This window comes from Lepidochelys olivacea (genome assembly GCF_965140295.1).
Source record: "Lepidochelys olivacea isolate rLepOli2 genome assembly, chromosome: 5".
Classification (NCBI taxonomy): Eukaryota; Metazoa; Chordata; order Testudines; family Cheloniidae; genus Lepidochelys; species Lepidochelys olivacea.
In genome coordinates, this window is record NC_140415.1 from 43,618,185 (window position 1) to 43,642,842 (window position 24,658).

At 38.9% G+C, this 24,658-nt stretch overlaps 1 protein-coding gene across 3 annotated transcripts in view; it reads left to right on the plus strand.

Annotated features, from left to right (window-relative positions):
* MAST4 (microtubule associated serine/threonine kinase family member 4) overlaps positions 1–24,658 on the plus strand; it is a gene marked incomplete at its 5' end in the record, with an annotated part of 455,430 nt that overhangs the window by 420,514 nt on the left and 10,258 nt on the right. For 2 of the 3 annotated variants that reach the window (XM_084627961.1, XM_084627960.1), the window contains 11 exons: positions 4,301–4,439; positions 5,624–5,756; positions 6,518–6,683; positions 11,397–11,498; positions 15,686–15,808; positions 16,045–16,157; positions 17,687–17,814; positions 17,960–18,192; positions 19,561–19,761; positions 22,261–22,490; positions 24,089–24,211. In XM_084627961.1, the coding sequence (XP_084484087.1) occupies positions 4,301–4,439; positions 5,624–5,756; positions 6,518–6,683; positions 11,397–11,498; positions 15,686–15,808; positions 16,045–16,157; positions 17,687–17,814; positions 17,960–18,192; positions 19,561–19,761; positions 22,261–22,490; positions 24,089–24,211 (1,691 nt within the window). Of the gene's footprint in view, positions 1–4,300; positions 4,440–5,623; positions 5,757–6,517; positions 6,684–11,396; positions 11,499–15,685; positions 15,809–16,044; positions 16,158–17,686; positions 17,815–17,959; positions 18,193–19,560; positions 19,762–22,221; positions 22,491–24,088; positions 24,212–24,658 lie in introns of all 3 variants that reach the window. The other variant, XM_084627959.1, reaches the window with a different exon arrangement.

Sequence of the window (24,658 nt, forward strand, 5' to 3'; positions counted from 1 at the left end):
GCAAAGCTCGTTTGTGTGCATTCGGTGCAAGGAGCTCCTGGCCGTCAGAGACCGTGTATGCGCTTTGGAGGCCAGGGTGGTGGAACTGGAGGAGCTAAAGGAGGCAGAGAGGTATGTTGATGAGGCTTTCTGGGATACTGTAGATTTTTCCCACCTCCGATCAGACAGCCCCTGCACTGTTAAGGAGGATGAAAAGCCCAGAGAAGGAGAGCAGTCAACGGGAACAGAGGGAAACCTTCCCATAGTTGGGATCCTCCTTCCAGATGATGATGGGGTATCCTCTCGCACTGAGATTACCTCTCCGGGGGAGGGAACTCCAGTCACTAAGAAAAGGCAGGTGTTAGTAATGGGAGATTCGATCATTAGAAACATAGATAGCCGGGTTTGTGATGACCGGGAGTACTGCATGGTGACTTGCCTGCCTGGTGCGAAGGTTGTGGATCTCTCGAGGCATCTAGATAGACTTATGTGTAGTGCTGGGGAGGAGCCGGTGGTCGTGGTACACGTAGGTACCAATGACATAGGGAAGGGTAGGAGAGACGTCCTGGAGGCCAAATTTAGGCTGCTAGGAAAGAGACTGAAATCCAGGACCTCTATGGTGGCATTCTCAGAAATGCTTCCAGTTCCACGCACAGGGCCAGGTAGGCAGGCATAGCTTCAGAGTCTCAATGCATGGATGAGACGATGGTGTAGAGAGGAGGGGGTTAGATTTATTAGGAACTGGGGAAACTTTTGGGATAGGGGGAGCCTATACAGGAAGGATGGGGTCCATCTAAAGCAAAGTGGATCCAGACTGCTGGCACTTAACATTAAAAAGGATGCAGAGTTTTTAAACTAAGAGATGGGGGAAAGCCGATTGCTGCAGAGGCGCATGTGGATCAGAGAGAGACTTCTCGTAGAGGAGAGTCTATTGATAGAGATTCTCTAGGTTTTAGTCAGGAGGAGAGGATGGAAGAGGATAAAGTATGGGCTAGATCGGACGAGAAACAGTCACATAAAGAATCTGACACATCAGAAAAGGGCAGACAAATAAACAGTGACAAGTTTTTAAAGTGCTTGTACACAAATGCTAGAAGTCTAAATAATAAGATGGGTAAACTAGAGTGCCTCATGTTAAAGGAGGATATGGATATAACAGGCATCACAGAAACCTGGTGAAGTGTGGACAATCAATGGGACACAATCATTCCGGGGTACAAAATATATCGGAAGGACAGAACAGGTTGTGCGGTTTGGGGAATGGCACTATATGTGAAATAAAATGTAGAAGCAAATGAAATAAAAATTTTAAATGAATCCACGTGTACCATAGAATCTCTATGGATAGTAATTCTGTGCTCTAATAGGAATATAACAGTAGGGATCTATTATTGACCACCTGATTAGGACATGATTGTGACGATTAAATGCTAAGGGAGATTAGAGAGCCTATCAAAATTAAAAACTCAATAATAGTGGGGGATTTCAATTATCCCCATATTGACTGGGTACATGTCACCTCAGGACGAAATGCAAAGACAAAATTTCTCGACACTTTAAATGACTGCTTCTTGGAGCAGCTGGTACAGGAACCCACAAGGGTTCGATCGATCTAGTCCTGAGTGGAGCACAGGATCTGGTCCAAGAGGTAACTATAACAGGACTGCTTGGAAATACTGACCATAATATAAAAATAATTAACATTCCTGTGGTGGGAAGAACATCTCAACAGCCCAACACTGTGGCATTTAATTTCAGAAAGGGGAACTATGCAAAAATGAGGTTAGTTAAACAGAAATTAAAAGTGACGAGAGTGAAATCCCTGCAAGCTGCATGGACACTTTTCAAAGACACCATAATAGAGGCTCAACTTAAATGTATACCCCAAATTAAAAAACACAGTAAAAGAACTAAAAAAGAGCCACCGTGCTTAACAACCATGTAAAAGAAACAGTGAGAGGTAAAAGGCATCTTTTAAAAAGTGGAAGTCAAATCCTAGTGAGGTAAATAGAAAGGAGCATAAACACTGCCAAATTAAATGTAAAAATGTAATAAGAAAAGCCAAAAAGGAGTTTGAAGAACAGCTAGCCAAAAACTCAAAAGGTAATAACAAAATGTTTTTTAAGTACATCAGAAGCAGGAAGCCTGCTAAACAACCAGTGGGACCCCTGGACAATCAAGATACAAAAAGAGCACTTAAAGACGATAAAGTCATCACAGAGAAACTAAATGAATCTTTGCTTCAATCTTCACGGCTGAGGATGTTAGGGAGATTCCCAAACCTGAGCCATCTTTTGTAGGTGACAAATCTGAGGAATTGTCACAGATTGAAGTGTCACTAGAGGAGGTTTTGGAATTAATTGAGAAACTTAATAGTAACAAGTCACCGGGACCAGATGGCATTCACCCCAAGAGTTCTGAAAGAACTCAAATGTGAAAGTGAGGAATTATTAACTATGGTTTGTAACCTGTCCTATAAATCAGCTACTGTACCCAGTGACTGGAAGATAGCTAATGTAACGCCAATATTTAAGAAGGGCTCTAGAGGTGATCCTGGCAATTATAGACCGGTAAGTCTAACGTCAGTACCGGGCAAATTAGTTGAAACAATAGTAAAGAATAACATTGTCAGCCACATCGAAGAACATAAATTGTTGCGCAAAAGTCAACATGGTTTCTGTCAAGGAAGATCATGTCTTACTAATCTATTAGAGTTCTTTGAGGGGGGTCAACAAACATGTGGACAAGGGGGATCCAGTGGACATAGTGTACTTAGGCTCTTACATAAATTAAGTTGTCATGGGATAAGAAGAAAGATCCTTTCATGGATTGAGAACTGGTTAAAAGACAGGGAACAAAGGGTAGGAGTAAATGGTAAATTTTCAGAACGGAGAAGGGTAACTAGTGGTGTTCCCCAAGGGTCAGTCCTTGGACCAATCGTCTTCAACTTATTCATAAATGATCTGGAGAAAGGGGTAAACAGTGAGGTGGCAAAGTTTGCAGATGATAACTAAACTGCTCAAGATAGTTAAGACCAAAGCAGACTGTGAAGAACTTCAAAAAGATCTCACAAAACTAAGTGATTGGGCAACAAAATGGCAAATGAAATTAAATTTGGATAAATGTAAAGTAATGCACATTGGAAAAAAGTACCCCAACTATACACACAATATGATGGGGGCTAATTTAGAGACAACTAATCAGGAGAAAGATCTTGGAGACATCGTGGATAGTTCTCTGAAGACGTCCACGCAGTGTGCAGCGGCAGTCAAAAAAGCAAACAGGATGTTAGGAATCATTAAAAAGGGGATAGAGAATAAGACAGAGAATATATTATTGCCCTTATATAAATCCATGGTACCCCAACATCTTGAATACTGCGTACAGATGTGGTCCCCTCATCCCGAAAAAGATTACTGGCATTAGGAAAGGTTCAGAAAAGAGCAATTAAAATGATTGGGGTTTGGAACAGGTCCCATATGAGGAGAGATTAAAGAGGCTAGGACTTTTCAGCTTGGAAAAGAGGAGACTAAGGGAGGATATGATAGAGGTATATAAAAGCATGATTGGTGTGGAGAAAGTGAATAAGGAAAAGTTATTTACTTGTTCCCATAATATAAGAACTAGGGGCCACCAAATGAAATTAATGGGTAGCAGGTTTAAAACAAATAAAAGGAAGTTCTTCTTCACTCAGTGCACAGTCAACCTGTGGAACTCCTTGCCTGAGGAGGACTATAACAGGGTTTAAAAGAGAACTAGATAAATTCATGGAGATTAAGTCCATTAATGGCTATTAGCCAGGATGGGTAAGGAATGACCCTAGCCTCTGTTTGTTAGAGGGTGGAGATGGATGGCAGGAGAGACATCACTTGATCATTCCCTGTTAGGTTCACTCCCGCTGGGGCACCTGGCATTGGCCATTGTCGGTAGACAGGATACTGGGCTGGATGGACCTTTGGTCTGACCCAGTATGGCCATTCTTATGTTCTTATGCTGTTTCAGCACAAGTTTCTCCTTCCTCTCCCTCTCAAAAAAAAATTGCTTGTATGAAAATATTTTGCAAAATAAACCTAAAAGACAGTATTCAAATAGTGAACATTCAGAATCCCCGTTGTACAATTGGTAAATATATGGAGGTCCACGTATGCCTGCATATGGAGCATGGCTTAGATGCATCCGATGAAGTGAGCTGTAGCTCACGAAAGCTTATGCTCAAATAAATTTGTTAGTCTCTAAGGTGCCACAAGTCCTCCTTTTCTTTTAGTTATGTCTGTGCACCTCAAAATATGATACCAGCTAGACCATTTTATTATATTTTCAGGTGGAGATTGTGCTACTTTAATGAAGAATATGGGTCCTTTACCTGTGGATATGGCAAGGATGTATTTTGCTGAGACTGTGCTAGCCTTGGAATATCTGCATAATTATGGAATTGTGCACAGGGATTTGAAGCCAGACAAGTAAGTGTATAGAATATAACCACAAAAGAACTTTGTCTGAAAATTAGTCAGATATGAAAGGTGTAATTTTGCTCTGCAGAAAATGGATGTTTGGTTATGAATATTATCCCATGCATTCAGAATTCTCAGATAATAGATTCATAATATGAGTTGGGTGGTTTAGCCATAATTATAGATGATGTGTTGATTTTTACAATCCTTTAGGCAACGAGAGGCTGTAAGACTAGCATGAGAGAAATACATTTTTTTTCTTGAGGCTGAAATGAAGGATAATAAAGTCTGGCCAATAAGAGCAAGCTCTCTCTACATATACTTTGTACCCTATTTAATGCTGAATATGAAAAAAAAATTGTACATACAAATTCTTATAAGGTCAGTGTTAAATGGGAAATCTTTCCCCTCTGTCACATTTCTGCAGTATTTGGGGTTACAATATTTCATGTCTTCTATAAATGTAAACTGCATTACAGCAGGTTGCTGAAATAAAGACAGAACCTGACATATCTTCCACTAGTTTTCATTGTCACTTGTTTCTAAACACATTTGAATCCCAAATGAGTCTGAGTCAAAATACCCACCTGGTACTGGATATCTGTTGTCTGCCAACTTAATATCCATCAATTTCCTTTTTTTCCCCATCTTCTCCCCTATTTAAATGAATGGCACAGTTAATTAGAGGTAGAAAAAACTAATGCCTCTTTTTCCTTTTAAAGTATCGGAGGGGTAGCCCTGTTAGTCTGTATCCACAAAAACAACGAGGAGTCCGACAGCATATTAAAGACTAAATAAATCTGTTAGTCTTTAAGGTGCCACCGGACTACTCTTTGTTTCTCCTTTTAAAGTTACAATCTATTTGTACGTCTTCCAGAATGCTTGCCATTTCTTCTTGTGCTAACTACGCTGTGCCATATTTTTTGTAGCCTTTATGTGGATCCTTTTAAGATCCTTTAACTATTAGGTGTTCAAGCAGATATAGATTATGGTTTGTTTAAATTCAATAACAACAACATATGTATCATGCATTTGGTAACTTCCAGGATGCCTCTGTGTCTAGCCCAGTAGTTTCCTAAATGGTTTTTTTAAACAGTTGTGTAGTGCTGTTAAAGCATTATCCTGTGACTATAATAAACAAACTAGTACAATTTCAGTTTGTTATAGTAATTGAGTGTCATTCTGATCTGCAGTTTATTGGTAACATCCATGGGACATATAAAGCTTACAGATTTTGGGCTTTCTAAGGTGGGGCTAATGAGCATGACTACAAATCTTTATGAGGGTCACATTGAGAAGGATGCTAGAGAGTTCCTTGACAAGCAGGTAAGAGATGCTTTTTTTCATTTCTATACTGAGAGATTAAATAAAGCCATATTTACCAATGGGATATACCATAATATTATATAAGCCATTATTATTTCTGCATTGGTATTTCAGATGTATGTGTGAGAGTTACCTTTACTGGTGCACTGCAGATTGTTCCATGCTCCCCTTCCTCCCCACCCCCACATTATGGTCTATTAGTAAGATGAACGATCTAATTGTGTGCAAGTGAGATCATGAGAGAGACAAATGGAAAACTGTTTTTATAGGGAATTCAGGAGTCTCAGCAGAGTATTTGCAGAACTCATGATGCATTGTACAATCAAGGGTGCTAAAATCCTAGCTATGGCCCATTTCCCTTTAAGCATGCCTCATTACCATTTGCCCACAATCTGTTCACTGTAAAAGTTACTTAAGGTAAAACCATCACAACTTTCAAGTAAAAATGAAGATATGTTTAGATTAAATAAAACCATTGTTTTAATTGACTCTTGTGTATAAAAAACAATCTTTTAAAACTGTATTTTTCACAAAATGCATTTTTCGCATACAATACAACCACTTAATGTAGGTCATTCTTCTAAAAATATTAACTGTGTTGCAAGCTGAACAGTGTAAAACATGCTGAAAAGAAAGTTTAAAATTCTCCATGTTTTTTGTAAGATTTTGCTACATCATGAGAATTATTGGGAAAATTTAAGCACAATAACTAGGGTTATTAAACTTTGCTTGTTTAAACATTTTCTTTTTCTCATTTTTAGGTCTGTGGCACACCTGAATATATAGCACCAGAAGTGATATTGAGGCAGGGTTACGGCAAGCCAGTGGACTGGTGGGCCATGGGAATTATCCTTTATGAATTTCTTGTTGGGTGTGTGCCATTCTTTGGTGATACACCAGAAGAGCTATTTGGACAAGTTATCAGTGGTAAATATCACCATGAAAAACTGAATTTCTTAACCTGCTGAAACCAATCACTTAATGAAAAAGATATTTAAGAATTTACTAAAAAGCTAGCATTTTTCAACTAGTTGTGCCAAAAAATTAAAAAATGAAATCACTCATGTTCCCATAGTACAAGCCATCAAAATGACGGGTGAAATTTGAACTAAAAACTGAACTTGTATTATACTTGAGTAATGAGTTCAGAAATGCAATAACATGATAGGTCATATTTGTAAGTAAACTGTTTAAAAAGAAAATAACTATTAACAGTTGGACAGTCAAATAATTTGACTGTCACAGTCTTTCCAGGAATTGTGCCGGAGAAGGAAAGGTTAATGTGGACTGCATTTGCAGAAATGGAAAAATGCCTAATGGCACAATGAAGAAATTAACAAAAATGTAATAAAACCCTAAAACAAATGTCTCCCAAATAATAAATAATGAAAAAGAGAGGGAAACGAATTCAATTCACAGATTGTTAATGATTTCATTGGTGGTTGTTATAGTGTAATGTTATTTCTGTAACAGCTGTTCTTCTTTCATTTAAAATTCAATAACCTTTTAGATCTTAACCTGCAAGCTGACCCTAAGTATTGTCATGCAGCTTGTGGCAAAACTAAATGATAATTAAACAGAATCTCTCACTATCCTACCTGCTGTTTCCATAAATTTCCCAAATGCATAGATGTAGATGGCCTCCGTTTTATGCCAAAAGTTTATCAGAATGACATCTCTGTTACTGAATGTCTCCCAGTCCATTTTACAGTATACATAAAAGGTCCACTAGCTAAAAAAGAGAAAAAAATCCCATTTAGTATGTAAGGAGGTGTTCTGTTATATCACTGTTCTCCATCTCTAACTTTGCAAGCCGGGTCTGTTTGTAATCTTTAATGAAGTGGATTTGTGAATTGCCTGCAGTATATGACCTCTTTATACAATATCCTAGCTGTTTATGGATTTATAACCATGCTGTTTTCTGATGTGATACACCAAGGCCTGAGTGGCAAGGGGAATCAACTGTTTAATTAACACAAGCAGCAAATGCTGGCTTTGTTCTTGATGCCTTACGGCTGAAATGCATATTCATGTTTTATTTTATCCAAATCAGATTTAAACTGCAGTAGAAGCTGCAGGCAAACAAACATGGAAATAGCTCATGGTTTTTATTGCATTTGCACATGCACACACACACACCCAAAGTATAGATCGTTAGGCTGATCTCTTAGATTTTGGGGGGAAGGAGAAATATTTTATTATTTATAACAATTTAAAAAATGTATTTTGGAATTTTATAGTCCATGTTATATTCTTTCTTTTTGTAAATTAAATGGCCACATTTTAAATCTGAGGCCCTGATCCAATCGATACATAAGCTTGTGAGTAACTTTCTGTGTCTGACCACTCCAAATGACCTGATATGGGTGATTCATGGAAGTATTTGTAAACTCAGCCCCTTTTTTTTTTCATTTTATTTTATTTTAGATTCAGATTTTGACTTTTTTTTTACCTTTGTCAGATTTTTCCTTTCTGTTTAATTGTAATTATTTTATTGAAGTCATTCTTATTGCCAAATGATTCAAGATAACTCCTTTATGCAGTGAAAATAGCCAGGTCCACATGTATTGCACAGCCATGGAACTGGCTGTAGAATCTAACCCTGGCCACGGTTTTGTCCTCCGGGCTTCATGGATGAAGTTCTGACCCCACTGGAGTTAATGGGAAAACTGCCGTCAGTGGTGCCACAGGCTCACTGTAGGTGTGTGTCTGCACACCAGCTGAGAGGTGTAATGCCCACACAGACGGACATTCACGCTAACTCTCTTCAGGCTAGCAGCTAAAAATAGCAGTGTGACACTGGTGGCTTGGGCTTAGCCGCCTGAGTACATACAGGGCGGTTGGGCGGGACAGTTCTCGCTCAGCTAGTCTGAGTCACTGCCTACACTGCCGCCAGCCACACTGCTGTTTTTAGCACACTCAGAGCTAGCATGTGTACGTCTACCTGCACTGGGAATCAAACCTCTTGGCTGCTCTACAGACCTATCCCTACAGCAGAGCTTCCCAAACACTTTTTGTCAAGCTCTCCACTTCAGAGATTCATGCACTGTGTATGCCACCTGTACCCCTGGGGGAGGGATGGCTGGTACCCACAGGAGAGGCAAAGTGTACTCATCATGTGGAAGCTGAGGAAGCTGCCTGCTCTCTGCACAGTTGGGCAGTCTCGCCTGCCTCCCATGCAGCAAGTGAATGGGGTAGCTCTGAAGGGCCGAGCTCAGAAGGGGAGTCGAAGGCTGCACCTCACTGGCTCCCTGCCAGGCAGAGCTCCCTCTTGACCCCAGCCATTCAGCACGGCCACAGCCCTGTCCGGCAGGGGAAGTGAATGGGGCTCTGGGACTGCAGTGAGAGGGTGGAGTCCGGTGGGGCCTCTGTTCAGCAGGGGGGCGGTCAGTAGTTCTGGGGTGCAGCCTTCTGCTCCTCGCTTGCAGAATTCTCCCCAGCATCCCCATCAGAGGAGCATAACTGCAGGAATAGGAAGTGAGACAGGCAGGAAGCCTGGTCCTGGCAGCCGAGACCTCCCGCAAAGAGCACTGTCCGCTACTCCTGCCAGATAGACCACCCTCCTGAGCATGGCCCATCAGATCCTCGGGACCTTAGGGTGTGCCCCACAGTTCTGAACCTCTCTCTGATTATATTTTGAATAGTTTTTGCTCCTGTTGTAACTTGTGTAAATTGATTACTAATTAATTTGAGTTAGTTAAGATCTTTGTAACTGGTGAGCTAGACACTCCAGGGTCATTTGTGGTTTACCCTTGGCTGTGTCCTGAAACAAATGTTTTGGCATGTCAGGTTACCAAAGTCTTAGCTCCAGAAAATTGACAGTCAGTTAATGCCAATTACAGTAGAAGCAAAATCTCTAGCTAAGCATTCATTTAAAAAAAAAAAGTCTTTTAGTCCATATGGATGTGGGGAAAATCCCTTAAGAACATGAACCAAACATTAACCTCTGTAGTATTTTCTGCATGAGTCTCCAGAAAGCCTGAAACAATAGCGATAACTCCCCGTACCCCATCCTCTCGATATCTTATATACCTCTGCAATCTAAACATGGTAATTTAAATGTCGTCTTTGCTAATTATTTAATTGCTCGTCATTTTAATAGAAAAATCCATTTTTCTATTGTGCTTAATGCAAAATCCCAAACTACCACCCATGTCTCCCACTGGTACCTAAAGTCCCAGTTGTCCCCATCCAGCTGCCAACATCTCTAGCCTCTCTCTGACAGCTTGTACAATGAGTCTATATGTAGATTAAGATAAATCTGACATGGAAAACCTATGGAAAATCAGCACAAAGAATAAATTGAATTTAATACGAAAATTATTGCCATTGTATCTGAGCACCTCAGAGTCTTAAATATGCTTATCCTCACAGTGCCCCTGTGAGTTAGGGAAATACTGGTTCCTCACTTTACAGAGAAGCTAAGTGACTTGCCTAAGGTCACACAGGAAGCCTATGGCAGAGCAGGCCCCTTGAACCCAGGTTTCCCATATCCTAGGCTAATGTGCTAACTACTGGACCATCCTTCCTCCTTATGGTTTTGGTGTTCATTTTTATGTGAAGTCATTGCCAATTCCCATGCTTTAATTTAAAGGAAGGTTGGGCAGAATTTCCAGTCTGCTGTGACCGGGGTGCTGCAGAATCCGGGAGCCTTGCCACAGAAATTAAGTCCATCTTGTCATGAAGTACATAAGACCTTAGCAATAGTCAGGGTTAACTGAAGTATGTTGATGGTTTTTTTCTCTTAAGTAGAAGAGATGTAGGAAAAAAACTACCACATTGGCTTGTCTCTCTCTAAACCTTAGGCACTGACTCCATGGCTGGAGCACCCATGAAAAAAAATTAGCACCCACCAACAGCCAAGCTCCCCTTCTTCCCCGCCACTCCTGCCCACCGGCAGTCCCTGCTGATCAACCCCCCCACCCCACCCCCCAGCTGTTCCGCAGCATGCAGGTAGTGCTGGGAGGGAGGGAGAGTAGCAGGGATGGGGAGTGCTCAGGGAAAGGGGCAGAAAGGGGTGGGGCTGGGGTGGGAAGAGGCAGGGTGGGATTTGGGGGAAAGGGGTGGATTTGGGGTGGGGTCTGGGGCTGATCAGGGGTTGAGCACCCCTGGGGAAAATTAGAAGCCGGCACCTGTGCTCCAAACCATAAGGGCCAATCATACAGCCTTCACTCATGTGAGTGATGACTTCAGTGAAATGACTAGCATGAGTAAGGATTACAGATGTGAGCAATGATTACAGGATCAGGCCAGATGTGTCTATTTTAGCAGCAGTGACCAAGGAACAGAACTAGAATTTAAACCATAACCATCTTTCAAGGGAAGAACAGCATAGCAGTGCTAAGCACAAATATTTTGTAAACACAATAATCACTTCTGCCTCTTGTTATTAAGATCTGTTTAAATCACATTTTGTTGCAAATAATATGAATGATGATTAAATAACTGAGTTTTGAAGAATAGGTGCAGATTGCGTTATGTTCGAAAGCAATGAACACGTAACAAAAAACAACTTGACTAATATGCTGTGTAGGAAAGGTCTGTTTCATTTTGACTAAGCTGACCAGCGGATACCCAGCATCCTTTATGGTACTGGAATGGGACTAAAATAAATTCACGAACATCTTTCTTTCATACTAGATGAGATCAACTGGCCTGAAAAGGATGAAGCCCCACCTCCAGATACCCAGGATCTGATTACTCTACTGCTCAGACAAAACCCCCTGGAGAGACTGGGAACAGGTTAGGGGACAGGATTTAAATTTTGCGCATGTGCTAGAAATAGCATCTATGTTGAACATGTCGAGGCTTTTATTTGCTTTATTGTTTTGCCCAGGAAACATCTGTGCATGCGTACAACATGATGCCAACTCATTAGAGCACGAGTGTGTTTTGCTGGTTTGGTTTCTCTTTTGCTGATTCAGAGCAGTAATACTGTAGGGGGACATATATTAGTGCAGTTGTCATCTTATACAGTTCTTATCTTATACAATTGTTCTCCTTTCCTCTTATCTTGTTTCAATAAATAAAAGATAAACTTCTCATGAAGGCAATCTATTTAGTGCTTGGAATTATTAACCTGATGAAAATTCAGACTGTTAAGTTACTTAGTTGCAAAAATAGAGAGCAGTGAACCAACATACAAGAGCCACTTCGTGTGCCACAAATACCATGACCTGGCTAATGAGCCCCCACCGGCTTCAGGGCATATGATTGCTACTTGAACTAATTACTCAAAAATGACTGCCTGAGATTAGATCATGAACTGTCTTATTACTCTTATTCTGTGATACTGCCTTAGTACGAAAAAGAATAAAATGAAAAGCATGAGAAGTTAAGGGAATAAATGGAGAGCAGTGGTGAATTCTCCATCACTGACCATATTAAAATCAAGATGGGATATTTTTTCTAAAATATCTCTTCTAGGAATTATTTTGGGGATGTTTTATGGCTCTATAGGAGGTCAGACTAGATGATCACAATGATCCCGTCTTGTCTTCAATCAGTTAAGATAAGCTGCTGCCTACTGTGCTGTGGGCATTCTCTCTCTCATCAGTGCCGCTCCCAAGCCAAGCTAGGTAAAGAGGCTGACATCTGAAGTCAACTGCAGATAGACCTGCATAGGCCCATAATGCAGCAGTCCATATTAAAGTGTGTGTGTGTGTGTTAGCTCACCTACAGATGGACTTATTTGGGGATTTATAAGTTTGGGGAAGGGGCAGGAGTCACAAAATTATTGCAGAGGTTGGGTCCATTGTCCAGAGTTTTAAAATGTTCAGTGATGTGCATTTTTACAGAGATAATTTTAAAATATGAACTGTCATTTTCAATTGAATAGTAAGGACTACGTTCTGACTGGCCCTAACACAGCCCAGGCAGGGGTGACCCATCCGCAGTGCCTTTATGACCACATTACAGTTCTCCAGACCTTGGGTGGTGGTGTGGTGAGAGGTGAAGTGGGAGCAGGAAGAGAGGCCACATGCCAATGTCCCAAAATAGGTGGGCAGGGAGTGGGCAGAGCTTTGGTTCCAACTCTGACCCCACCTCCAATGCACTTGTTAGCATACAGTATGCAACATCCAGGAGAGAGCTATATCAGATTACTCTCTTCTCTCCCCCATATCACAGCCCCTCGGAGCAAGGTGGTAATCACAGTTCTTTCCCATGGCTTCTCCTGAGGCTGTACAGCTTTGTACCACCACATACATAGGGCATTGCTGTAAGCAAATGTCTGAAGAGCCAAAACTAGCTCAGCACTTGATGGAAGGTTTTTTTAATATATTCATTGTAGACCCCTTCACTTTATCGCTTGATCCTTCATAATACATGTAGTATTCATGCCAAAGCTGTTCTTCTATGAGTGAGAGACTGAGTCACTAGTAGAGTCTCTGTCCCCTCCCCCAACACATGCGCGCACTGTCTCTTTCTCTCGTGTGGTAATGGTCAGTGCCTCCAAATGTAACATCTGCTCAATTTATTTACTAGTTTATTTCTTCAACTGTTCTTGGTCTCTTAAGAGTTGACAATCTGAGAAGGGGAATCCTGCAGCCGCTTTGAAGCTCAGAGGGATATTAAAAAACTAAAGCAAAGCTTTTGAAGTGTCAAAAGCAGCTCACAAAAACAGCGGCTGCAATGTGATGGGTCCCATAGGGGCACTGGAAAATACTGCTCTGCCACACATTTCAAATGACAGCCTTGTGTATATAATACATATTTAGCTGGCTGAATAATGCTCCATGAAAATATATAATTGCATATTTACTCAGGAGACTGGAGTGGCTTGGTCAGATTGTAAGGAAATGAACAGATTTTCTAAAACACTTCCATAAAAGAAGGAAAAATAACAGAAATATAAGAGGAACGTTGTATTTACACTAAAATGTGGCACAAAATAATCACATAGCTTCAAGATCAGCGTTGGGGTTAAATCATTGTACTCTTGCCATTGCAATTAAAAAAAACAACAGATTCTGCTGTTGCATTTCCCTTTTTCGACTATCTGGACTAGTTTCTTGCCATTAGACCACTTTTGTTTTTATTATTTTATTTGTTTTAAATTTTCCATGAAACAGTATTTTGGGCCAACCTCCCTCTTTAGAAACAAGATAGAGAACCCAAAACACGACTTTTTAAAAAAAATAGACAGACACCCTTACTTAAATAACAACAAGCTGCAGTTCTGTTCTTTCTTCTGTCTCTCTTCCCCATCCCAGACTCAAACAAGCATAAACTGTGTACACTTCCTGCAGACCCCTTTTTTCACACAGTTAGCTTGCTAGATCCTGTTTAGAGAGCCCCATCTCATGCCAAAAACATTGGAAGGAGGGGAATCTTTTGTCTTAGCAAAAAGACAAGTTCAAGATAAACTATTTAAAAATCTGTTTTTCAAAACTGTTTCTCCTAATATTTTTTTTCTGCCAGTAAGAACAAGTCATAATTTGGTTAAAATGCCTGTTGAAGGCCATTCTTGAGCCTAGAAGAGTGTATAGGTAAATACTGTATGCTAGATTTGTTAGCTTTTGTAAACTTTCTTGGTATGATGGATGATTTTAGATGAGACAAAGGTAACCAACACAGTAAAATAATCTGTGTTGTCCAAATTCTACAGATATAACATTTCCCAGTATTAGTACCCCTCATCCGATGAGGTGAGCTATAGCTCACGAAAGCTTATGCTCAAATAAATTTGTTAGTCTCTAAGGTGCCACAAGTACTCCTTTTCTTTTTGCGAATACAGACTAACACGGCTGCTACTCTGAAACCTTTAAAAAGAATAGTCTGTTATTTTCTTAGGAAGGTATTCTAGGTTGCAAGAATATTACACTTTGCAATAATGTTACAGTACAGCAATATCAGGATGTGTGTTGAACCCAACAAATGTGTCAGGATTTAACTTGGTTTTAACAGCATTGCATGCATTAATGCTGGTGAGCCTGTAAAATGATACTTTCATTATTCTCCAAGGTTTCACTATTTCCACATCATACTGCTCAAATTCTCAACGAAATCATAAACCAAAAATGTTCACAGACTATAACAAATTTTAATAAATGATGAACTGAAAAAAGAAAAGTTTCTCATGAATTCCTGCAGGTTATTTTTCAACTGTTTGTTTCAGATTGGGTTTTTTAATTTGATGTGTTTGTTTCAAAATTGCTAAAGTGATTTGATTCTTTTGAAGCTTTAACTTCAGCACTTCTCATAGTTACTCTTTTTTGTAAAGTAGGTTGTGTAAGAGCTTCCTGTCACTTTTCCATTTAGTTTTCGAAATCATTTTTATGTTATGGTGGTCAGTAGGTTACCATGAGAAGAGGCAGAAACTCCAAGTAATCCATGGAGGTTTTATGGATGTTTTTGATCAGAAATAGATTAATTTATTTCAGTATTTAAAGCACTTTATAATAAGTGCACATTAATCCATAGAAAGTTAAATTATAGAGATATTCCATTGAAATTCCATATTACCATCCCAAAAATATGAAACAGATTCTTAATGATGAACCTTATTAAAATACAGTATACTAAAATCCAAACAATCCTCTACTTGTTACAAAGTGCTGCTAAATACACTTTTTTGTATTGAAGAGATTTGTATCTTTGCTAACAACACTCAGTCTCAGGTTTCAGCCTAATATGTATTTGATATATAGTAATTAAACTCCTAAAACACAAGTTTTTGATGGAAATGCTCACAGAACAATAGCAATGCCAACACAATAGCACACATTTCTCACTGAACAAAAATGCTGAAGAAATATATTTATCCATGATTTTGCAGCTAGTTCGCTAGACTTCGACATGCCAGCCTGAAATGGTGATTGTACCTCTTCATGCTAATTAACATTTTCTTTTACCAAGGATTTAGCTTTGAATTTACTGAAGTATTTTTGTTTAGAAATCACCCACATGTTTTTCTCTGGCTCCCCCAGGTGGCGCATATGAAGTAAAGCAACACCAGTTCTTTCGTAGCTTAGACTGGAATAGTTTGCTGAGACAGAAAGCAGAATTCATTCCACAGCTGGAATCTGAGGATGACACAAGTTATTTTGACAGTATGTATTGTATAAAAATATGTTTGCATTTTGGGGGAATTTACGTAATAATTGTCTTTGATTTTTACCTTTCCTCAGCGTGGGTTGAAAATCCTGTTTGTTAGAACCAGTGGAATGCCAGTCTGACATTTCAGGAAAACTAATTTTTAAAAATAAAATTACCCTTTTAATTAACATTAAGCCTTGGAATCTGATGCTGCATGATAAGTTTAAATCATTTTTCCCCTTGTTTATAGCTCGTTCTGAGAAATACCACCATATGGAAACTGAAGAAGAGGATGACACAAATGATGAAGACTTTAATCTGGAGATAAGGCAGTTTTCCTCATGTTCACATAGATTTTCAAAAGTAAGTCAAGTGTTTGTATATGTTGGTTTGCATACACACTCAATGACTTTTGTGGGGTTTGAAAAGGGCTAGCAGTGTGTGTATGTGGTATGTTATTCCCTTATTGAATAATCCTGTGGAATTTAATAGGGATGAAACCAGTAGGGTTCAAATCAAAATTTAATATGGCATCTGTGAAAACGCTAAAACTCTAGAGAATGTAATAGAAAGTGGTATCCAATGATTGATTGGGACTGGTTAGCACATTTTGTTCCACAATTTTTGTTTTCTGAGTTACCGGTATATAGATTTTTTTTTTTTGTGTGGCACATTTTGAATGCCCTAAACAGGGGCCGAACTTGGGAATTCAAAAAGGGGAGATTGCAGTAGTCAAATGAAAGATGATTAGGACCTGGATAAAAGTTAGCAGTTGGAAAGCAGACAGACTTTGGAGATGCTTTATAAGAAAAAACAGCAGACAATATAAATGGTTAGAGAATTGAATGTCTTATATAATGGGCTTTTTATCCTAAAAGGTAGTCAGCACTGAGTTTCAAAAGCTTTCATTAATAGACATTTACTGTGCACCTTCTTCAGATACTGGTGTTTTTTCTCAAAAATATTTAATTAAAATCTAAAGCCAATGAAGGAAAGGAAAGCTTACATTTCTAATCCATTCATCCTGGTTTATATTTTCATAAATGTACACTCCATAATACCACTCCCCTATACTACAGAGACCATGCTAGACTGGAGGAGTGTGGGGCAGTAGTCTCATTGCAGGTCTTGCTATCCTGGTATGTGAGCTCTGTCCTGACTTAGCAGCATGAACCTGATTCAAAGAGGGAGGAATGAATGATTGAGTTCTTAATCTCCTCTTTAGAGGTGTGTTTTATCCTTTTGTAAGGAGTGAACCTGCAAGAGCAGCTTGATACCTTAAAACTTGCCAGTTTGTCATTGTTTGTATCTCTAGCTGTGGCGTAGAGGCTGTAGAACACACAGCTGACAGTCTCTGTGTGCAGTTCATCAGCTGAACAACTGACGTTTTAGTACCAGAATTTATTTTTTCTAAATCTTTTAGCCAAGTAATTTATGCTCCTCTTCACAGTCCATTCCAATTCATTTTTCTGCTTCCCACCCCACATTGGTGGCCATTGAATCACTAGCTTGGGTGGCGGTTCTTTTTGATTGACTTTATGGTTAAGAAGCCATCTCAGAATGTGCATTGATCCTGTGATCTAAAAGCCCAAGAGCATTTATGGATTTTGTTTGCAAACTTGGAGCTCACACAGTGAAGAGGTGAGAGAAAGGTGATGGATTCATAACTAAAAGATGTTATTCATGACCCTGTAGCTGAGGAACCAAGAAAATAAAATTGAAAAGCATTTCAAGAACACAAACTCCTAGACTTTAAACCTAAACCACCTCAGTCCTTTTAAACTCCAGGACACTGCATAAGCGTGTATCCAGAGCCCTGCATTAGATGTGTTTTCCTGAAAATCTCTTTGTATCAAATGCATGTTAATGATGCAATTTTTTTTCTGTAATAGGTTTTTAGTAGCATAGATCGAATAACTCGAAATCAAAGTGAAGAAAAGGAAGATACAGGAGACAAAACAAAAAATGTGACATTGCCATCTGTGGAATCTTTAAGCTGGAGTTCAGAATATTCTGAAATGTAAGTAGAAACAACTGTCAGAGAGTTCAAATTCAAGTTAACAGCCATTAATGATTGCTTTGTAGCCAGTCACTTCCACTATGATTGGCCTTCGCTTAAAAAATATCATTAAACACGATTTGTGTAAATGCTGTTTTAAATTCAGGCAACAGCTATCTACATCCAACTCCTCTGATACTGAAAGTACCAGGCAGCGGCACAGTTCAGGTTTGCTTCCAAAATTGGCCATATCGTCTGAGGGGGATCAAGATGAAACCACCTGCTCAGGAGGATCCCGGGAGGAGCAAGAAAAGGCTGCTTCTTTAAGTGAGGAGGCTGCTCAAGATGAGCCTGAGGTCACCACTCCAGCCAGTACCATCAGCAGCTCAACACTATCAGGTAAGGAGCTTAACTTCTTATACTGCAGGGGACAGAGGAGGACGGTAGACCCCCTCCCACCCATCTACCTCTTTAATACTATCTTATCTCCCTCCTTCTATTTGTCACCAAAATCCATGAGAGTACTGTACATTCCTGCTGCCAAGACTTCTCCACCTCTCCCTTAGCTCACTGCTTGAGTCTCTCCAATCTGATGTTCTCCTGCTACATGCAATTAAACTATCCACAACAAATTCACAAATTACTGCTACTACTTAACTGCTGAAAATCAGTTTTTCCTCCATATATTTCTCTTTAGCTGCTTCAGCTCTGTTCTACTCACGTTTTCTTACTTTGTATGAACTTTCCTTTACCAGCTCCTTTTCCTTGTAATGCAGGTTCAAGAGTTCTAAATCATAGACATTAAAATAAGGTGTTTTGTGTGTGTGTGGTTGGTGGTAATTTACAGACCAATACGAGGCATAATTCAAGCTGTTTGCTTGGGTTTTTTGTCACTTTAAGATATGCAAATGTCAGTTAAATTAGAGAATATATTTTTATTTGCTCTACAAAGTGCTAGCAGCAGGGATGTTCCTTGATCTGTGAAATTGCTGGGCTCTTATTGATAGCCGCTTAAATAAAATGGCTGAGCTTTTCTATGTGCCCATCCCATAAGGTCACAGAACTCTCCTGCATCCATCACTGTACATTTCAACAGGTCCTTTGCAGTAGATCAGCTGGTATAAGGTTTTTCTCCGTTTTTATTATTTTAAGTGGTGTTCTCCTCCTTCCATGATCAGTAGTGTCTGAAATGGTATCATTTTATCATAAATAACAAAGTACATCATTGTGCTTCTGAGTCTTAAATTACCAACTATTATACGCCCCATACTTATGTTTGTGGTACGCGGCACAGAACTCACCCCCTGCCCCCGCCAAACACCCAAAACTTAGAAAGGGAATCCTCCTTGGTACTTTAATGCTTTCACAAGGGGTGTTTTCTTTTATTGTTAGAAGAGCTGATTGGGCTGGATGCTGCAGTAAACCCACACTCAAATCTCCCATTGACCTTAGTGGGAGTTCTACATACAGAATAAGTGTACGGTTAAGTCCTAGAAGTTGTGTGTCGCCTGTCTGTGCTACCAACATGCTGAAGATTTTATTTACATTTTAATTATGTCAGTGATGTAAAACCATGTCAGCTACTATTACTTCACCTTACCCTGTTAACCTTTGTAAAACCTGTAATTCTTTAGTCGTTTTTATTTTACCTGTAATATTGTGTGAACTTGTGAACTAAAATACATAGTCCCACCTTGCGATTGTATTGTTTTCCTCCCCCTGACCCCCAGTTTCCCTCAATGTGTTTATCCCTTCTTCTTTGTACAGTTGGCAGTTTTTCAGAGCACTTAGATCAGATAAACGGAAGAAACGAGAGTGTGGACAGTACAGATAATTCCTCAAAGCCATCCAGTGAACCTGCCTCTCATATGGCTCGTCAGCGATTAGAAAGCACAGAGAAAAAGAAAATATCTGGAAAAGTCACAAAGTCCCTGTCTGCCAGTGCTCTGTCCCTCATGATTCCAGGAGGTAGAAATAAATCTATTAGTATGAAATTGTGTGACTTGTGAATAATCAGTGTGGAACATGATCTAAATACAAGGTTTCTTGAGTCCAAAATGGACTTGTCTTTGTTTCCCTTGTTTACCTACAAGCCTATGGTTATTCTCACAGGTCACTGTGTGGAGCACTCCATGTTTCAGTCTTGTTTGCTTTCCTTCATGCTCCAGGAAGAAAGAAGAACTAATTTCTATTTTATAAACGTATATATTTTGTCTTTATACTAGAGTAAAAGTAAACCGTGATCTGAAGCTCCCCAAACTTGTGGAGAGTGCAGAATCCAGATAAAAATGTCATTGTTGGACCCTGTCTGTATTATAGGCCAAATTCAAGATCGAAGCACCCCTGTGCTTTGAGGGAGAGATTTTAATAAGTAGGGCTGGATCTCAGCTTTTCAGCCTGGACACCTGTCCATTTCAGACCCATATATCAAGCATGATATTTGAATATTTGTTAGTCTGGTAACCAACCCACTGCACTTGTGCAAATGAAGAGATGGATTTGACAATAGCTTCAGCAGGGACCCTGGTCATCAAGCTAGTGGAAGTTATATACATTGTTAAAATGTTATGCTTGGTCTTCTAAGGCGGGGGAGGAAAGATGCTCTCGTAGTCAGGCAAGGAGTGTGAATAAAACATTAAACTCCCACCCCTTCCAAGAATCACAGTGGGAAAATGCACATATGATAACGCTGCGCTTGCATACAAATGCTGAGGGGAGACAAAAGCCAATCCGCCCACTCCCACTGCAAAGGGTTCCCATGCATCACTCAATTTCTTCTCTCCCTACTTACTAGACAACTAAAGGAACAGTGTAAGCTTTTCTGTCTTCTGCACCATGCACTTGCTGCTCACAAATAGTGTCAAATGAGGGAAATCAGAGGAAAAGTCTGAAGAGCATTTGCCTGTTCTTGAATGCCTGCAGGCCAACCCACTGGCAATAGAAAGAATACTTAGCATTTGTAGTGCTGTGCAAATATTAACAATAATTAATCCTTACAACATACCTGTGAGGGAAGAGAAAGTATCCTTATTTTACAGATGGAGAAAGAGGGAGTATGATAAACCCAGGTCTGTGTCAGGGCTGGGGTTAAAAATCAGGAGTGCCCAATACATAATTCCTTGCTTATTCCTTGTATATGCTGCCTCCCCCAAACAGGATCTTTATATGATGTTACGTATGTGTTCCTGAGCAATCCTTTACCAGTAAGTCTAGAGTTTGTCCTGTGTTTCAGATTTTCTTTTTGAGGAGTGGCTGTAATCTTCACTTTTGGGGCACATTAGATTAGATGTTACAGCAGGCTGAGAGACTGATGACCGGGTAATTTACACACCCAGTTAGCACTCAGTGCTGTGAATCCAGCTGTGCAGTAGTTGTATGTTGAGCATCCTGTGACCCCTGTCACGAAAGGGGTTTAATAGTTCAAAGATGGTGCAGGTTGATTTGTTATTAATCAAAAGCATTAAATCAAGCTTTTCTTTTATTTTAAATTGGATATGGCTCTATGAAATCACATTGTAATCAGAGTTTAGGCATAATGTACTTAAAAAATTGGTAATGTAGCTATAAAACAAAATCCTCCTAGTGTGGATGCAGCTTATACTGGCAAAAAAGTTGTTTTTCATGCTTGTACAAATTCACGAGCAAAATAATCTAGGCCGGGCAACAGCCCTTTTATCCCGGTATAACTGCATCTACGCTAGGGCTTTTGTCAGCATAGAACTGTTATCAAAAAGTTGCACCCCTAAATATCATTGCTATACTGGCAAACATAAATATGTGGCCTTAATTAAACTAGCAGGACAAAAGTAATAGTGGTTTGCTGGGACAATGTCAAGTTATTCTTTTAAGTTGGAACTAAAATTAATGGTTTCGATTACAGTATTCATTTTAAATTGGAATTATCAGAAAAGTTACCCGAAATCCAGCTACATGAAAACTGTCTTTTTTGCTAGTGGACAGTTCCATTATTTTGTGGCTTACAAGTCTGTGTGATATATTTAGTAGAAAAGTTTACGACATTCCTTCTGTGTCTGTTTGTTGGGAAATAGATTGGAGACTTGTTTTTCAAAACAGAGTCTTTGATCACCTTTTTCCATTCAAAGAAAAAACAAACAGTTTACAGCTTGAGAATTAGAGGAGCTGGTGAGTAATAAAACAGTGCATGTGGTGGAAGAAAAAATCTATTCCAAGAGTAGATTGTCATTTCAAGCTTCTGATGAGGAGTTATAAAGACTAAATAAAATATAGAGTTTATAAATATTTTGAAAATATCTTTCCAGTGTCATTTTAATGTTGATCATGAAAGTGAAGTTTTGTGTTCTTAACAATTCAAGCATCGTTAAATAAGTTGCTTTTTATGCTATAAATCTTTATCCAGTTTATTAAGGTTAAAATTGTCACTGTTTTGATCTGTGTATGTTTCTGTAGAATTGGAATGTGCTCTAACAGGAAGTTCATCTGTTCCAGATGTGTTTGGTGTTTCTCCTTTGGGAAGTCCTATGTCCCCACATTCCCTTTCTTCAGACCTTTCATCCTCCAGAGATTCCTCCCCTAGCCGCGATTCCTCAATTGCTTCTTCAACCCCGTATCAACCTATATTAATTCACAGTTCAGGAAAAAAGTATGGCTTCACCATCCGAGCAATCAGGGTCTATGTGGGTGACAGTGATATCTACACAGTGCACCATATTGTTTGGGTAAGAATAAAATTTTCCTCAGCATTTCTCACAACAGAAGTTTGAACCTGATATATTTGCAGTTAAGAGCCTTTTCAAACTGCATCAGATTATATCTCACAGACAGGGTATCCACTTGTATGCAGTCATTATTTAAAGGGTGGCAATCTGGCAAATTATTTTTTTAGGGTGACATTTGTCCTTGTGCAAAGGGCCACCATTAATTAGAATGTTTGAATATTCAAATGATTTTCAAACTATATATTTAGTTATACATTTTGCAATTTGTGCTGTGTTGGTTAGTTTCATAAGCCACATGATATTGATTTTGTTCTCTGGCTGGATGAGTTCTATACTGAATCAACATAGTGTGAATTGCTAAATGAATTACGTTTATGACAATTCAGTATACAATTCAAAATTCATGCTGTGTTAGCAATTTATTTGTGTATGTTAGTTGCTTAAGATGTATTAGTTATTTAAGTTAATTACGTATGTAATTAATTTATATAACTAGTTGAATTCAGTGTCTAAGCACAAATTGTATAGTTGATTATAATAGTCACAATTAGAATAATTTAAAGAAGAATATTTACTGTAGAAGTCTGCAAATAATTTTGAAGAATGAATTAATCTGTGGATTTTATTACCTGTTCATGGGACATCTTATGACAAGGAAAAAAAGATTAAACTGATTTAATAAATAATTATTCTTGGGTTACATATTCTCTTCTTGTCACTACTGAACTAGGCTAAAGGATGGGATATTGGTTGCTCTGTATTCATTGCCATTCATTCATTTTCTTGGAAATTGATTTCTTTTTACTGTAAAAAAATAAATGAACTAACAGATTTTTTTAATGAAATTTTGCTGGCAGTTTTTAATTTGGATGACACTTGTAGTCTGATTTTTTTTATTTATTTTATTTATTTTTCAATTAAATTTAAAATGTCTTTATTTTAAATTACTACAATATTTAACTTTGAAAATATCCAGAGTGCTGATGCAGGAGCATCCTCTTCACAGAGTTTCTATATCTGACCATTTGTATTCAGTGCTTTGATGTTGCACTGTCCATACCAAAATCCCAGATATGAACCTTCCTAAACGCTCTTATTTTTTTTGAGTGGAGGAAGGAGGCATGTACAGAAACTAGAGTCTGGATCTAAATATGCAAATAATCACTATCTTTATTATGGTTTCAACTAGATATATTAGATTTGCACATCTGTAAACTTTGGGGTATTCAAAATCTGATTCCACATCTGCACTCTCTGCTTTAGTGAGCATATCACTCACTTTTTTTATTTCATGCCAGGAATAATGGGCCTGATCCAAAGCCCATTGAAGTGAGTGGAAAGATTTCAGTGCGTTTTGCACCAACGTGAGCTATAAAACTTGGACACAAATGAATTCTTAAAGATGGAATGGACTGTCTGAATTCCTTTTTCTGATATCACATTAAGCCATCAGGCCATTTCAATGTAGTTTACTGTTTGAAAGTCAAAGTTTGTTTGCAGATAATTAGTTCATTAAAACAGAGCACTGTTCAGAAGAATGAGGATTACCATGAGCCTGCTTTGTTCAAAGAACTCTTCTCTTTTTCCCTAACCTCCAGAATGTCGAAGAAGGAAGCCCAGCTTATCAAGCGGGCCTAAAGGCTGGGGATCTGATCACACATATCAATGGAGAGCCAGTTCATGGTCTTGTTCACACTGAAGTCATAGAGCTGTTGTTAAAGGTACAATATTAATTTTTTTAGACCAGCATTGTATCTTAGTTCATATTTTACACCCTACCTGTCTGGTGTACGTATCCCTTTCCTTCAAAGTTTAGTTATCAGAAAATTTATTTTATACTTGAACAGATCCTAAACTGATAGCTGGACAGATCTGGAAAGAAGCCACTGAATCCATAAGCACAACCAAGCCTTTCATTTCTGGGCTAGTGCTTGACACTGCTATTGATGTAGCAGGTAGCTAGGAGTACGTTCAGGATACTGACATGTCCACATTAAGCAACCCATTCTCCTTCCAAAAGTGAAGATAACGTTTAGTGGAGAAATAGGAAAGCATATTTCCTTTAATGTCATTAATTACGCTTTATGCCCATTTTAAAATGGAATCGGTAGAGAAAATTCCGAAAGAAAAGAATTAAATAAAAAACATCTCTTGTTCTTTAAGATAAA